This window comes from Solea solea, chromosome 9 (assembly GCF_958295425.1).
Source record: "Solea solea chromosome 9, fSolSol10.1, whole genome shotgun sequence".
NCBI lineage: Eukaryota > Metazoa > Chordata > Actinopteri > Pleuronectiformes > Soleidae > Solea > Solea solea.
This window is the reverse complement of record NC_081142.1, coordinates 16,827,753-16,845,722: the sequence shown is the minus strand read 5'-3', so window position 1 is coordinate 16,845,722 and position 17,970 is coordinate 16,827,753. Positions and strand designations below refer to the sequence as shown.

At 38.9% G+C, this 17,970-nt stretch overlaps 2 protein-coding genes across 5 annotated transcripts in view; both read left to right on the top strand.

Annotated features, from left to right (window-relative positions):
• The window catches only part of dnajc6 (DnaJ (Hsp40) homolog, subfamily C, member 6), a 29,794-nt gene extending 26,416 nt beyond the window's left edge, over positions 1-3,378 (top strand). For all 4 annotated transcript variants that reach the window (XM_058638214.1, XM_058638213.1, XM_058638212.1 and 1 more), the window contains one exon: positions 570-3,378. In XM_058638214.1, the coding sequence (XP_058494197.1) occupies positions 570-671 (102 nt within the window). In that variant the 3' untranslated portion in view covers positions 672-3,378. The remainder of the gene's footprint in view (positions 1-569) is intronic.
• A 4,342-nt stretch (positions 3,379-7,720) lies between these two features.
• lepr (leptin receptor) overlaps positions 7,721-17,970 on the top strand; it is a 42,753-nt gene continuing 32,503 nt past the window's right edge. Inside the window, exon 1 of the mRNA XM_058638864.1 lies at positions 7,721-7,800. The gene's annotated coding sequence lies outside the window, so the exon portion shown is untranslated. The remainder of the gene's footprint in view (positions 7,801-17,970) is intronic.

Below are 17,970 nucleotides of genomic sequence, written 5' to 3'. Positions count from 1 at the left end.
GGACATTTACTGTACCTAAGTATCAAAAGTCATTTTGTGATATAAAATACTTAAGTTTTAGAAGTAGGATAGAGCAGTGGTAGGGCGAGTTGTCTTTCAACTGGATTTCTGTATGTGTCCTTAACGCCATGTTAAAGCATGTGAATGGCAAAACTGTTGTGTAAAGCAGATCCTCAAGACTAGAAAAGCTCTATATAAATACAGACCATTACCAACTCTTCTTCTTCTGATTTGAACAAGTAACAAAGAGAGTTAGAGGAAATGTAGTGGAGTAAAAGTTGCTAGAAATATGAATAACAAAAGTAAAGTACAGAACAGATATGTGAATTTTGTACTTAAGTACACTAACAAAGTATTTGTACTTTGTTATATTGCATTATTATATTTCAATATGACTGACTCACATTTGGCTTAATTTTGCTACTCTTGTGTTTTGAAAGCATGTTGATTTCTGGAGATGGTCCAACGCGTTGATATCCAGGTGTTTGCCCAGGAGCGAAACACCTGCTGCTTTGTGCAGAGAGAGTTTAACTGTTGCGTGTGTGTGTGTTTTCTTTCTTCCGTCACAGGCGACAGGACAACCGTATGAACAATATGCCAAGATGATTTTCATGGAACTAAATGACGCCTGGTCAGAATTTGATAGCCAAGGACAAAAACCTCTGTACTGAGCAAACGGTGCGAGAAAATAAACAGGGAAAGGCAAATCCCCGTCAATGAATTCACGAAATAATTTGCAGCCACTGGTCCAACATACAGCCACGCCCTTCAACATCCGCCTTTATACCTGTGCTTTGACCCACACTTCTTTCTCTTCTGATCTGTAAAGACGACAGGACTGCTGTGCTCAGAAACAGTGAACTGCACAAACGACCCCCCCCCCAAGCTCTCACCTACTGTATGTATGTGGTGCAACATGTGTGTCCTCTCTTGTTGAGTGTCCTTATCAAACCACTAATCAAAGCAGAGTCACCGGGACGACTAGGAGAACAAGACAAATGTTTGATTGAGAGGAGACGGAACATCAGAGACGAAGGACGTCGAGCAAGATAAGAGTGAAACACATCAGGGAGTGGCATGAACAAACACTTCACAGACGGCTTTAACTGCAAGATTGTCTTTGAGTATCTGCAACAGGCATTTAACCGCTATATGTTTTGCTTGAAAAGTAGATTTTGTTTAGTTGTTTATGGGGAAATCACATCCACGATCAGCTCTGTCACATCAAGTCCAGATTTTTCAGAAAATAAGCAGCAGCACCAGGTTATGGTGTATTTTTAACTTGAGTCAAATGACATGGAAACATGACAAAACATGTTTCCTATCAAAAATAACAATAATCTCTTCAATCTTGAAATGAGTTTGGCAGAAATAGAGGAAATGGAAGCAGACGATTACTGGTTTTGAATATGTCTTGGCTTCAATGCCAATGAGCCAAAACTCTATTCAAAATAATAACAAAACAACTAAAACGATGTTTAGGAGAGCTGCTTAACATGACTGTGTCTGAATCGTATTTGCAAAGAACTGGGAGATTGAACAGTATATTTTTGGATTAGCACATGTACAGTTCCATTGCGGAAGCACTTTTTCAGCCTCTTTCAAATTCACTCACACGGTACTGTATGTTTTACACAGATCTCTATGAAAGCACAAACTGACAACTTCACTCAGTGCAGCTTTGAAGAAAAATTGTGGTTATTTATTCTTTTATTAGCTAGTTTTCTTTTCTCTTTTTTGTCGGGCCCGTGAAACAGGAATAATGTGTTGGCCTATATTGCAAATTTTAGTTTGTAGTGTCTTTTTCTCAGCAGACTGCAGAGGTCGCATGAATGCAGAGGTCTCAAACATGCATAAAGTTATCATGAAAACAATTGGCATAAACTACTCCCCCCCCAACACATAAGGATATATTTATCAACGCAATACATGTACTACACATTTACTGTCTTAATAAGTTATTTTTTTAATTTATGTTATTTATTTCAGTCTGTGTTATTTAAAGATTAATTTTGCACCATAAATGTGTTTTTATTGTGAACTATATAGTTTTATATCAAAACAAAGACTTATACTTTGAAATACTGTGAAAGATCATCATGAATAACAACTGCGATATCATTGTGACACTGAAACTTGACTAAACATTCAATGACACCCAGGATATAGGAGTTTGAGACCCCTGCACTAATGTGTGTAAGCAATACAACAATTAAGTTCCTCGGTGCATCACAAGGTGTGGGTTTATTTTACAGACATTAATTTTATTTGACAGATTGTGTTGGAGTGACTTCTGTATCTCACATTCCCAATTTCACTCAAGTCCAACATATTGTAGGTTGTATCTGTTGTCATTACAATAGATTTATCAAAACTATTTTCTTTACAACAATTATAAAATGTTCTTTTCTTTTTTGTAAGTTAAATAATTTATACTCCATGTTAACTGTACAGCACTGTGTGTTATGTGTGGCAGGTGCAGAGAGCAGGTGTGACCTTGAGCCTACATCTTTCCACATAATTTCAATAACTTTCTTAATGATGCGATTGTTCCTCTGTATTTTTATTTTCTCTCCTGCCTTTGGACCATGTTTTAAATTAACATATTTCAGTGTCAAATGTGCAAAAATGAAAATATATGTATTTGCAAATTGGAAGAGAAGCAGTTCTGCAATTTCCTGGCAGCTTTACTTTTATTATCAGTTGAAAAATTGTCAATTTTAAACATTCTGATCATGAACCTTTTAAGTGCTTTTAACTGTTTTCACGCTCTCTGTTTTCTGAATGTCTTCAGTTCTTCATAGACATCATAATGTCTTTTGTCTTGACTGGAATTTGTTCTTTTTCCACCTGCTTTGGAATATAGACCACAACAAAAAGAGCGACTGATATAAAGTGCTGTTTCCTTGACTGGTTTGGAGCTTAGGTGTGGATCATTTAAGGAGGAAAACTGTGTTTTGACTGAAGTGGGTTTCCATCAGAGGATGCTAACGAAGAACATGTACTCTCTTTGGATTCTCCAGACACAGGGAGAGTGTAAGTTTGTGCTTTTGTGCCCCATTTACTTTGAGGACCTACATGTGAAATAATCCCTCATTGACTGACTTCTCTACCTGCAATCTTACGGCTGTGTTTAAAGGCTAATCTCGGTATTGTAGTCAATGGATGTGTGTTGTTGTGGTATGTATGAAAAATGTTGAAAAAAAGACTTGAATACAGACGACTGTAGGTTATGTGTTTGCCTGTCTGCTGTTCCAAGTATTACTAAAAATGTGTAAAAAAAAAACAAAAAAAAAAACATGTTTCTGTTTACGGTTACAGGATGTACATAATGATCAAGTGCAGTGCACAAAAATAAATAGTGAACAGAAAACTCAACAGTGCATATTATGTGTCTCTTTCTCTCTCTTTTTTTAGTGCAGTTTAGTTAGTTAGTGGTGCAGAGAAGGCCTTGGTAGGTATAGTATAATGAATACCCAGATGTGGTTCATGCATTCCAACACTGGGGGGCAGCAGCTTACAAAGTATGAACTACATTATTTTTGCATTGAAGTATTTTTGCACAGTTCTTGGATCCTTCGATAAAAGCGCCAGTAAAAGTAAACCAAGACATATAGTTGTATAGTGGTTTTTGTACTACTTTGGGTTTACCAAAATAATTGGTATACCCCCCAAGAAACCTTTGACTCAACTTTTCACAGAAAGAAGGGGGGGGGGGGGGAGTGTCCTGGTAGATACAGTAGCTCCCATTCATCCCATGGTCCAATGTTTTTCTCTTTCTCCCGTCTTTTAAAACTACCCTTTTATTCCGTTTTTATTAATCTTCTGTTAATTGTGTTTGTTTGATGACTTTCTGTTAAAATTTCCTCAGATGATTTTATGTTTATGAGCTGAAGGCAAACTTCCACCTTGGTGGACAATACATTTTCATTCGATTTGACTTGAGAAAATGTTTTCCCATCAAATTCTACTCAATGTGACAGCTCTGCCATTTAAAAATACCAACTCTAGTTGTATATGGAGCTTAAAAAATGGCATCTGATTACTTCCAGGCTTTCTACACACTAAGCTGCTGTTCATCACTGGACTCTCATATGGGACAAATTAGGGGGTTGATAACTTTTCCTTTGGGTCCAGGTCCGGGAACAACAGAACGGCCGCTTCGGTATTTGACTACCAAGAAAGGAAATTTGGGGTAATTGAGAACAAGCCTCCCCTCGATCGGTGATTCACTGTAAAATAAGGTTACTGCTGTACTCTTCAGTTTTTCCCCTCCTCTAACTCACTCTTCTGATGGTGCATACGTACTTCCTGTGACAGATAAAGTCTGACTGTTGATGACCATTTGCACAGGCTGGTGTTTTATATACTCTAGGTACTACTCCAAGTACAAGGATTAACTCATTCATTTTGTATAGTAATAGATTACAGAAAACAATGTGTGCGGAGAGATGCCAGCTGCAATCATATTAACTATCACATGCAGAGAACACAACTGAAAAATGTGACTAATAATTACATTTTTTGAAAGAATTACTTTGATTAATCTTTAGATTCCTTCTCATAAAAATCATACCATTTACAAACAGCTGCTCTCTGGCAGCCCATGGCCAAGAGGAAAGTAATTGGGCTTGTAACCAGAAAGGTTCAATGCCCATGAGCAAGGCACCCCAAACCGTGGTGTGTAAAAGGGACGGGGTAAATGCACAGGTAAGTGCTGGCTAAAAGAAAAACAAAGCTGTACCCAGTAATTGTTTTAGGTATATTTGACTATCAAGTGTAGTATTAGTATTAGCAAGTTCTTCCATATTTGATTGAACTGATAATGTTTTTTATTTATCATATTTAATAATTGGTATTGTTACTATATAATTCTATTCTATTCACAAGAGACTCACATCACAAGAGACTCACATCTGTATCTGAGTATTATGGGGTCAGGAGAGACAAGTTAACAAACAAATAATTTAAATAGGCACAGCTAAAAAGGCAGTATTTGTAATGTTTTGAACAAACTCAAAGAAATATAATTCAACCAAGAGAAGACTGATTTTATACATCATGAGTTGTTGTCTAAAAGAGAAGCTGTGAGGTTAAGAAGGTGGACACTGAATAAATAACGCCTCTCACTCTGCAATCCACTATCATCCATTTAGTCCTGAAACCACTTAACAGCAGGAGCTGCTCCAGGGTGGAACAGATGAAAGACCTCCTGCTGTGATCTCCTGTCACTGTGTCTGTATGTGTATGTGTGTGTGTGCGTGTGTGAAAACTAGATCTGATAATCAATGAATTTATACATGGCTCAAGCCAAGTAGTCTTTAAAGATAAGACAAGTATCGGATGGTTTTGTAACTATGTACTCTTGTAGTGTTTCATCTGAAATGTTCATGTTTCGTTTTCAGAGTTGTTGCTCTTCTGATCTAGGAATCATATTTTTACATGGTCATTAAAAGACCTAGGGTAGAGCCAGGGTTAGTGAGGTTAGTATTGTCCTTCATGGAGTTCAATCAACAGTTGAATAATTTTCTACTGACAGGTGTTTCTATTATTTTGTCTGTCCTCACTGATGTCAACGGGGTGGACATTTTGCAAACCAGCACATGACAAAAAAACAACAAAAACACTGAACTCTGAAGGTCAAAACAAGCCAATGTTTACAAGCAACATCACAGTGGAAAATGCTGGAATGCAGCCCTGATTTAAAATCCATTCCTGTTGGTTATTACTGCCTAATAGTTTTAATAATGAGTTGTACGAGGCAGGAGAGCAGCAACCATAAATTGTATTTTTAAGTGCCAGTGACATGTTTCTGTCGACCATGACCTGTGCTCTCTGCCAATTGCTCATGTGCAGCACAAGATATTAAAATGCAGCCATTGTTGACTCAGACTTACCAGGGCAGATGCTCTAATTTTATTCTCAAGGCTCTTCATCAATTGGTTCTTAATTATGTAAGTGAGTGGGAACATGTGGGGCAAAACAATTAAGCAGAAATAGTGAGGGTCAATGGACACTGTACTAGTGCCAGGGTGAACATGTACACAGGTTATGATTGTAAACTAAAGAGATGTCTTGAATTCTGCTAGACACAAAGGGTTTCTTTCTCATTGTTTATGACTTTTATTATTGTTGAGTCGTTAGTGCTAAATCGCCGACTTAAAGTGTAAAATCCCACACTACACACCTCCTAAACTATGCTCATAGGGAAACATTTCACTAGTTTTAATATGATTTTTTGATCATTCACTGCTTTTACGAAGCGGAACACAATGGTGGTTTTATTATTTTATATGCTAATACAATATTACAGTCTTTGTGCACCTCTGGTGTCAGGTGCAGGTCAGCTTTGCGACTCTGCTGCAGTCAGCAAACTTTTGTTTATCTTACTGGCCAGCTAAAAATAGTGACCTCCCATTTGGCAATGCTGCTTTACAACCACGGGTGAAATGTAACTGCAGCTGTGGTGGAAAAATAACAATGGCACGTAATAATAACGCTTACAGTCAGCTGAAATTGACTTTAAAATAGTGTAGCTGTTGTTGGGGTTGGTTGCTATTTGTATTTAAACCTATAAATGGATTATTGCCTCTTTGGGATTGATATGGCTGTCATTTTGCCTCCTCCTTGAATTGTGGCAAATGCAGCCACTGTAGGTGATTTTGTGGATGGCATTGTGCCCATTTTTTATATATGCCAGTTGTCATTTATTAATATTTGTGTTCACAAACAGTATTTATAAATCTTGGGACACTAGTTTTTTGGCCAAGTGATGATTTATGTTAAATATTCCCCCTCTTTTAGCTCTGTTTGCTCCTACCAAGGCTTATTAAATGCAAAATGTTGTGTTAAACTTTATTTCTTTCCAGCTACCGTTTATACAGTATAATTGGTGTTGAGGATAGTGTATGCACAAAGACTTTTTAGAACATCCAGCTTCATGTGGAAGAATTTGATAATAAGGCTTTGAGGTGGAACAAAAACAGAAAAAATCAAAACAATGAGCCATCGTGTGTTAGAGCTGACGGGAACTTCAGAGTTCAGGATAATAATAATAATTCTCCATAGGTTAATCATAATAGGCGATACCACTCACATTACTCATTTTCCTCTCATCTTTGTAAAGTGGTCTATATTTTTGGACGTGTAACATTAAACATTCAATTATAGAGGTTTTTCCTCCTCCTTTTCAATGATGAAGTTGTCTCCGGTATCATTGTGGGAAGAGCGGGGACTGCACATGGTACGGCACTGCAACCCAGGAGCAGCTCTTGGCTAAAGTGTGTCAGAGGAATTATGGGACCACATATCATACATACTGCACACTGCACACACATATATACACTCACAGAAAACCCCTTTGAACCTCAACTCGGGGGGGAAAATTTGAGGCGACCACTGACAGAAAGTCAGCTTGTCACTAAGCTCCTGTTTTCTCTGAGGCTCTGTGAAATCCCTTTTGTGCCCACAGATACAAATATATACCTTTAGTCCTCGCATACACATTAAAAAAAAACCTGTGCCAGCTGCACTTGCAGCTCACACTCACCTGTACATGCACACATTAGCACAAACACATACAGTAAGAGCTGGCTTGTGCATAATGTTGCAAGTGATTGGTGTGTATTCTGACACCGTGGATCAGAAATAGCACCTCATGCCCAGAGACGCTGCTCCAAATAAAGCTGTTTGTGGCCAGGACATCAAACTGTCCGTTCCCAGTCTGTAACTGCAAGTGTTCAGGACATCAGCTGGAAGTTTACTTTACACTTCTGGAGATCTGTGGATGTCGCACAGCTGGTGAGTCTGATTTCTCCAGATTAGAGCACTTCAAAAGACATGAAAGAAAAAAAAGAGAAACATGAATGAGTCACACCTAAACTGACAATGTAGACATTAGCCTTCTTATTGTTTCAGTCGTGAGTTGCTGACGTCGTTCTAGTGTTGACTTTGGTTTCTGAGGAGAACTGGCTTCTTCTCTTTTTTCTGTCATGTGGAAACAGCAGTTTTCCCTCCTCCCTAAGTCTATTATGTCTCTGTACCTTTCTGCTACTTATTCTGGCTACATAATTCCTCTGCCTCTGTATCTTTCCCTGTAAATTTTTGATGAGATGATATAACAAAGATCACAACATAGCATGTTTCTGTACAATCAATTCTGTGCACATAATTTGTGAGGGAAATAAGCCCACATAAATTCAGGTTGACGTCTGAGGCTTTTCACTAAAACACAGAGAGCGGAGATCAGGTGCTTTGGCCACAGACACATTTCAGATGACCCTGAGGCAATAAGTGACTTGATCAGCTTCGATCCACAGTCCAGTAGTAGATTCTCAGAGGTTGATTCTCCTGTTTTTCAATCTATGTCAGAGCTAACAGCCATGGCCATTTTTTACAGGAGGCACTTTGGACGCCTATTTGACCATTTGGTTTATTTAAACTAGGGAGTGCACAAGGTGAGATAATGGTCACCGAGGTCTCCATGGTGATGAGGAGCTTCTGTGCTTCTGAGGAGATGTTTGCCCATTTGGACCTGGAGGGCTGAATTTGCACAGGAGCAAGACATTTTTATTTTTTTTTTAACCCTTTTGTTTTTCCAGGAAGTAAATACTTTGCTGATATACATTAAGAGATTTGGAAGATAGACACTGTCTGGTTTCAGACTGACTTAACCATAACTACTACTGGCCTGACACAAACCCAAACCTTAACCTAACCTAATGTTTGTGCAGCTACTGTATTCTTCTTAGGACACTGAATTGACCTCCATTTATTTGGAAAGCCTAAACAAAGCATTATCACTTACCTTTACCATAACTAGGTGATGCCTAAAATCAACCATTTCGTCAGTAATGAGATTCTGCCACATTAGGACCAGGTTTTAGTCTCCATGAGGATGACTAGTCCTGACAAGGTCAATGTTCTAGTGGTAGTGGTAGTTTTTAAGCCTTAAGCTGCCAACTTAATGAAAGGTTAATCTACATCAATTTTCTGAGAATAGCAGTAAATAAAAAACAATAACCACTGCACATTTTAAACTTTGTCTGCTTCTTATACTTGGAGGCACTGAACTTAAGGTCTCACATGTTGAAAAGAGACAGTGATGTGTGTTTTTGTTCAATTTTACTGAATTCCACCCCCTCACTGTCTGTCAATGAGTGTATGTTCTATCCTCTGAATCAGCAGCTTGGATCGAAATCCTCCACAGTGCTGAGAGGCAAAACATGACCACGTTTTTTTACTGGAGCTGTGGGTCTGTCAAAAACACCTCACTTGTAGTAATGATGATTATGCTTTTAGCTGCACAGCAGTGACTTCCATACTTCTTGGAAAACACCACAAGAAATTCTCCAGTGTTGTCTGTCACGAGTGTTCCAATTTTCTGTCATTATTGCAGTGTCTTTATTTTTTTTTCTATTAATTTATTATCCATACACAAGAGGCCTCTCACTGCCACTGTTAACCTCACAGTGATTCACCCTCACTTCTAAATTAAGGCTGTTTTCTTGCATTTGCGCTCACAAAGGTGTACACAGTTGTCAGGTCATGTCATCCTACATTAATAAGGCAGAAAAAAAAAGAAACTCTTCTTATAAACAATGATGCCATAGAAGCCTAAAATGATGACCTGTAGTCATGTTTTATTGCATGGTGAAGAGACTTTGCAGCAAAATTCCACAGATGCTGTGTTTATTTTCCCCGTTTCAAATATCTAGTCTTTTTTAACTGTGACCACTGTTGATTTTGAGGGCCCTTGTTGACAAACCATCTTTACCTAAACCTAACCATACTGTTTTTGCACCTAAACCTAACCAACCCTTTGCTTTAGCTTTGGTACAAGTTACAAAGTCCCTGGAACAGGAAAGGAAAGGAACAGATTGACTATGCAGTCACATGCAAGTTTATCAAGTACACCTGTTCAGCTGTTAGTGCAAATATCAAATTTGTCAACCACTTGAAAGAAACTCAATATATTTAGGCATGTTGGCAGTCAGAACTACTACCAGCTGAACTTCAAACCAAAGAAAAATGTGTCACACTTAAGATTGGTGAATTTATTATTGGATGTACTACCTGTAATGTGTCTGTATTAGTGTATAACCACTTTAAAATAAGGGCCTGGCTTTTAGCAGGTCGACAACTCCCCCCCCCCCCAGCACTAAATGTTACAATCTGCAGTCTCACCATTAGATGTCACAAATATTTACAAAGCAGCCTTTGAGGGACTTTGAATGTGGCATAGTAGTTGGCACCAGACAGGTACAGAAACTACTAGGTACAGAGCTACTAGGACTTTTATGCACAATGATCTCTAGATTCTACAGAGAAAAAAAAAAAAAAAGAGTCCAGTTAGAGCCAGTTCTCTGGACAGTAATGTCTTGTTTATGCCAGAGGTCAGTGGAGTTTGGCCAGTTATATAACTGAGTAGCTGAAAGTCAACAGTAACTCAAATATCCACAGCAGATGGGTTACAGCACAGGACCACACCTGTGTGCCTAAGAAAATGACCTGCGATCAATAAAGAGCATTCGCTCTGAGGTGGAAACACACTGACAGAAACTTAGCCGTCAAGTTTGGCTGATGTTTCATTACCTCAGAACTTTCATTGAGAAAAACAAAAGCATCAGAACGCCTCACAGTGCCAAACTGACGCTAATAAGATGCTGTGTGAGACATTATGACTCAAAGACAGAGCTGCCTTGATGTGATTGCCCTTGCTGCTTGACTAATTCAGACTCTTCTGGTATGAGTGGATGATGAATAAAAACATATCATGCACAGACACAAGTGGGTGGTTGTGGAGTTAATAGCGTTAAATTAGAAATATGAGACTTGTTTTGAATCCCCTAGTGAGCTTTCAGTTTAATATGAAAATGATTCCACTAAACTCTTCACTTTACTACACTGTAAATCACATAACATCTTTATTGTGTGATTTCTTTTTTTTCTTTTTTGGAAGTACACCTTTGTGCATTACCTCTCTTTCTCTATTAAGTTTGGATCACTGTAACACATTCATTTTAAGATTTTCCACTTTTGAGCTTTAAACTCTTTTTCTGCTAAAGACGTCATATTCTCAGCCCCTTCTACAGCTGGATTATCCAAAATCTGTGCTGATTTGGTGGTAAAATGGGGCATGAAATGAATCCATTAAGTTGGGGCCTCGCTCCAGTTAAAGATAAAACAGGATGTTTACCTTACCTCCCCCAGAAGCTATGATTCAGTCTATTTCTGGACACAAAAATCAGATTTTTCCAATATAATAAGACAGGCTCATAGTAAAATTTCTCTTGAGTTGATGAATGCACAGATTTTCAGGATTGATATGTTTTAGTTAGTAGTAACATACTGTAGATGAATAGTTACCCTATTCATCTATGTTATTCTTCAAATTAACTACTTGTTGGTTCATCAAAAAAGCAGCAGGTTCTGAAAAGGTTTGGAAACATCTTAAATCCATCAACCTCAGCTGCTGCAACAAGTGGCCAATTGTGTTGCAAGTAGGGATGTATATATCATTAGGATTTTATCGATACCGATACCCCTTATCGGTACCGACACTCTTATCGATACTACATGAAATTTTGAGCAAAAAAATAAAGATGTTAAAAGATTCAACCTTTTTTTTTATTACCACAAGGTAATAAATTAAAGCTTCAACAGAACAGAAGCTATGCAAAAACAAAAACTAAGGAGATGGCAAAAGCCACTTCATGTTCAACCCAACAGACTGTAAGTACAGACAGACCCATACGTCAAACAGAACAGTGCAGAGGAGGCACTTCTCCTGCCACATTTGGCAGAAGTTTGTTTGTCTTTTTGTTTGTTTGAAAATTAATTATTAATAATAATAATAATAACTTAGATTTATAAAGTGCCTTTCACAAAACCCAAGGTCGCTGTGACAGATCTCAGTTGAGAACAGATCAAAAAACACAAACACTAACAAACAAACAATTAGGTGGCAAAAACTTGCAGGAACAGGTGTCGCTTCAAGGGTGATTTAAATGACTCTAGAGTTGGTGCCTGGCGAATAGCCAGAGGGAGTGAGTTCCAGAGGTTTGGAGCAGCGACACTGAAAGCCCTGTTGCCAAGGCTTTGCCTGCAGGTGCCGGGAATGGAGAGGAGACCGTAGGTTCTGGGAGGGACGGTGCACATGGAGGAGGTCGGAGAGATAATGTGGAGCAAGTGAATGGTGAGAGTTGAAGCAAAGGAGCTTGAAGGTGATCCGGAACTTAATGGGGAGTCAGTGCAGTTGTTTTCAGTATGGGGGTACCAAGGAGAGAGAACCCTAGCAGTGGAGTTCTGGACGAACAGTAGTCCAGGCGTGATGTAATGAAGGAATGGATGAGGGTCTCATCCATTCTCATCCAGTCAGTGAGCAATGGCTGGAGACAGGAGATATTTTTGAGGTGGAAAATGCAGATTTTGTGACAGATTTGATGTGTGTCAAATGATAGAGTTGAGTCCCAGGTTGTGAACCTCTGTGGACAGTGAAGTGGTGATGTCGTGACAGGACAGCTAACAGTGCTCACACTGACTTCAAGTGGATTAACTACTGCCTATTTACCTAAACCACTTGGATTCAACTGTAGCAAACGTCTGGAGATCCTTCACAATGAACTTTGTCCAGAATCCTAACGGTACGCCGGTACCAAAAAGTACTGGTCCTCGGTATACATCCCTAGTTGCAAGCTGTGAAAGTAGACTGGGTTCAAACTTGTAATCTAAGATCAGATCAGTTATTATTTTCTTTCAAACAAACTGCTTCTGTTACACGTTTGTAAAGGTGTGCACTCTTATTTGAACATTTTATCTCAGGTTTATCACTTCTTCAATCAGACATGATTGGATGATTCTTGTCTGTGTGAGAACAGGTTGTGACAAGCCTCAAACAAAGTCACAATCCTATTTATTAACTCTTGCTAGCCTTAGAGTTGGAGTGCCTAACTTCTAGTCATTTTTGTTGTTGATGATGATGATATTATTCTGCCTGTGTTTGGTTTCAGTGAACAGAAACAATTTAACATAATTTGTATGCTGCATCTTTCATCTGGAAACAGGCTCTGTCGAGCAAAATTATGAGATTATGTTTGTTTAACAGGCCCAGGGCGCAAGGGTTGTCCTCAAGATTCTGTTTTTGTTGTGTAAAGACCGAGAGAGCATGATACAGGCAACAAGTAATGTGCTATCTTCCGTAATTTCCGTCACACTTTAAATATACACATATACAATATCTCCACTCTACCTTTTTCTCACAATTAACATCCTAAAAATGAGACATCAAGTTCAATAACGACATACAGCATGAACTACGAGTTAAGCTAGCACACGTTACTGTAGCATTAGCATTTGGACTACGTTACTTTACAGCGTTCCTGACAAAACGCGCGCCAGGCGGCTTTTACCTTCACTTTATAATGAAACGTTTTTGACCAGAAAAGTGTCATTTTAAAAGTTACTGACCTGTAAATAACAGAAAGGACGAGACAGGCAACAGGTAGAAGGGGCTTTCTTCCGTCGTTAGCTGGATACAAGCCACACCAAGCCGTCTCATCGACGAGGTGGTGCCCCCTTGTGGTGAAAAGTGGAACGTCCCTCAACATTAATATGCATTAATATACAAAAACTCACCAAATAAAACTCTGCATTATTCAACAATAAACGATTCATAATTCATTTCATTTCCTTTGTTAACCCCCCCCCCCCACACACACACACACACACAAAATTCTCATAAAAAGAAGCAGGAAAGAACAATGTGTTGTTTTTCTTCAAACTCTTATTGTTTTCAAGAAGTCACAGTGACAGCATCACTTACAAAGCTTTTGCTTTGTTGTCACCAGATGACAGCCCCCTTACTCAACCTACTCAACACCCTCACTGTGATTTTATCCTGTTGTGCTGGAGGAGATGTCTCACTAGGTTTTTGATAATAAAACTTGATGACGCAAAAGCCTGCCATTGTGAAACCGAATTAATCTAGCTATGATTCTCCATGTTTGCTTTCTCTTAACTTGTGGACTATCAACAGCCATGCCTGAGTCCATCCCTGAGAGGTCAGTGGTTATGGTTTTATGAGTGACCGTATCATCATCATCATCATCATCATCCACTGATGATGCAGTTTTTTTCAGCGCAGTGAACAAGCACAGAGTCAATACAGTACTGTCATTTCATCACATCCTCCTGCTGCAGGCTGCGTGGGATGTCTGTTTGTGTCAGTGTGTGCGTGACGCATTCAGGAGGAGGGGAAAAAGGACGTAGAACCTCATCCCTTGGGCTCTTTGCTTTGGTCTGCGGTGCTAAGTTGTACCCTGCAAACTTTGAATAGAGCCTTGCTGCTGTCACCAGCAGATGCTGTTCCCTCACATCTGGTTTTAATGTGTGACATGTTGTCCACGCACAAACCCTAACGCCTAATGCGCTTTGTGTTCCAAGCTGGTGTTTTTGGCCAGCTGCTGAGTTAATGTCACTGATGAGACTAAATTAAATCTATTACTCTGGTTAAGACAAAACACACACACACACACACACACACACACACACACACACACTGGTTTCCATGACTTCAGAGGACATCACATTGACTTACATTAATTTCCTGGAGACTTACTCTAACCTTACCATACTACTACTGGCCTAATACTAATCCTGACCATAGCCCAACTTTAAAACATGTCTGCACCTTAAAGTGTAGTAATTTACGTTATGGGGATTTGATTTGGGTCCCCATAACATAAGGAATACCAGGTACACACACACACATTAAAGAGGAATTGTTTTGCCATTTCTCAGACATTTTCTTCATCTGTCCTGTCTCTCGGGACTTGATGTTTGGCAGGTACTCGGTCTCATGTGCAGTTCTGATTTCTGTCCAGGGAACAGTGGAAAAACACTGAGAAATTAGCAAAATTCACAGATGTGTTTAAGCAAAAAAAAAGAAGGAGATATAAATAAGTCCAGCATGAAATAGAGGTTACATTGATACTAACAGTCCAGTCCTGTGGAAATATGTGGCAGTTTTGGGTGGAATCATTTGAGAACATTTACATTTTTGACAGAGGTTATTATTCAAAACAAAACCCAACTCCACTATGATTTATATAAAGTTAGCGTGCACCAAATAATCTAACTTCAACTGTATAACTTTTGTTCCTTTATTAGTGGGTAGAAGGTGACTGCAGCGGCTCTTTGCAAAGATTTTTTTTTTTGCATAATCTTTGTATTTTCCTTTTTTGGCTGCATATGAACTCTGAGGATACAGCAGTTTACAATTAAGTCAGTGGATAAAATGAAATAGATTTCCACAGTGGGAGAAAATGAAATCTGTCATATGAAGCTACATCAGAAGAAGACAAGAGTAGTTTAGACTAAGGATGAGGACGATACCAATTTTTTGTGTCTAATACAATATTCCAAATTGAGTATCTACCGATAGCGATATTAGTCCAATACAGTCATTTTAGACCACTTATGAATGTATGAAGCTATTAACAACACATTTGTGCTGAGTCATTTCAAAGAGACAATTCTCTAACTGTGTAAGAAATATTGTAATCTCTCGACAAGAAGAAATAAACAGCACAAACATGACTCAGCTAAAATGTGTTTCCTGATTTTTATTTAACATCTGTTTGATATCCAATCCAGTGATTTTGACCAGTGTCGGCATGATACCGATCAACATCTCTACCAGCACAGGCTTGTTGTTTAATGAAAGACGAATTGTTGTTTGTCTCTATATTTGTCCCCGTGATGGACTGGCGAACTGTCCAGGGTGTGACCCCACCTATCACCCTATGTCAGCTGAGATTAGCACAGATGGATGGACGAATTGCTGCAGTTGTTTCCTGGATAAGCATTCTGAACCTCTCGGAATCCACACGTATATGCTTGTTTTATTATATTTTCACTTTTTCTGTTGTCCAGTTTGAGCTAAAATCATGCCGTGTCGTGCCTCAGCGAGGCGAGTCGAGCCGGTGGAAACACACCATTAGAAAAGCAGTCGCCAGGATAGTTTTTATTTTTTTTTTATTTTTTCATTGTTTTTCCTTATGTCTTTAATTAACGACTCGGTTTTTAACATGCTGTCCAGAGAAGAACTCATGACAAGTGCCCGGGTCAGCTTGTATTTCAGGAGGAGTGGCTTTCGAGCAGCCAGGATACAGCTTCACTCTGGAAAAGACATTAGGATCAAACTTTGTCAGCACACACTATGAACTGCTTAGTTATCATATTAACAGGCAAACAGTGATTACAGGACTTTGAAATACAAAGAGTGAGTTTCATCCAAGATAGCTTTTCGATGGAAGTAGAGAGGCACATATTTTAGTCCGGTCCGCTTCCACGTTTTCTTTTGCTCCTTGGGCCTTGGTCTACAGTTTAGACTCTAAACACTTAGAGTATTTCAGTGTGGGAACATTTCTCAGTAACAAGGATATTCATAGTGTGACCCTGGGCACCGGGCCAGTGGAAATAAGGATGTCCAGTCCACGGACCTTACACAAACATGAAAACACAGAACCATGTGTTACCAAAGAAGAAAAATCTTGCTATTAAAGGGGAAACGCAAAAAGACGTACAGCTGCGTTGCAGGTTTTTCAGAATAAGAAAGACAAGACAGAATATCTGCCAAGCGTCTTTGGGGGTCACTGTCTCATCTGTCATAACTGATCCAGCTGATCCAAGAACTTGAGTTCCAAAATGAGTTGAGAAGGAGAATTAAAGTCTGTGTTTTTTTAAACTGTGAATCAGTAAATGATCCTGACAACATTTTCATAAACCTTCTGTAAAAAATGTAATGTAGATTACCAGTATCGACTAAGATGAACAACAAATGTCTCCCAAAATCAAATATTCACTTATATTATTCCGTGTTTCTCCATTTGTAGTGTTGCTTTTCCACCACTGGTCTCTCCCAGGTGTCCAAAAGAACCTGAGGAGGACAGATGAGTCATTTCTTAATTATATTTTCTTCAAATGATTAACTGCGATTTGTGTAGCTATTGTTTATTGATTGTTAAATAAATACAGACTATTGATTGTAATGTATGCAGCACCACTGAACCCAAAACAAATTTCCCTCTTGGGACAATAAAGTCATATCATATGGTATTTTACTGCATCATATTGCATCATTGTATCATGTTGCATTATCATATCATTTGAGACAGCTGCTTGTCATCATTTTATTGTTAGAGAAACTTGAGTTCAGACTGAGTTAGATTAGAATAGAATATCACTTTATTATTCACTTTGTTTGTATGATTTGTTACAGTAGTAGAAGAATTGTGGATGGAATAATACAACAAATAAATGCAAGATAAGAAGGAATAAAAGGTCAGGATATCTCGGGCCACTAAACAAGTGCACCACTACAGAGGAAATGCAACACCAAACCTCTGCAGTGCTCCTTTAAGAGAAGAGCTGAGACCAGAGCCAGTGGTGTGTTACCGTTATCGTCATTTCTTAGAAACAATGGGTCTTCATCTGCTCCGAAAAGAGAGAGCGAGACGAGAGTCATGGCTTCTCATGTCAATCAGATGATCATAAAAAAGAGAGTAATCTGAATGTGAAAGACTGTGTAGGCAGAGGAGAATTGAGAAGATGACGTCATCCTTTTCAGCGACGTCATCTGAACCAGTTTGTAGGAATGACATCACCTCACTGGCATCCACACACCAGCCCTCCCACTCTCCGGGGGGATTTGCCTTTTTGTGCAGCATCTGATGAATTATTCATGAAAGGCTTCCCTGTCCAAGACAGAGAGCTTTACAGACCAGGTTTTTTTTCCTTATTATTTTTAAATCATCCTATAATGTTGGCACAGTTTAAAAAAAACAAAAAACAACAACACTTAGCTCATCTTCTGCAGTGATGACACCGTCTCTCTCTCTCTCTCTGCTCAGAACAACAAAGCCTAAGCAGCACTGATATGGTGAGGACCGTGATGAAATGACGTCACAG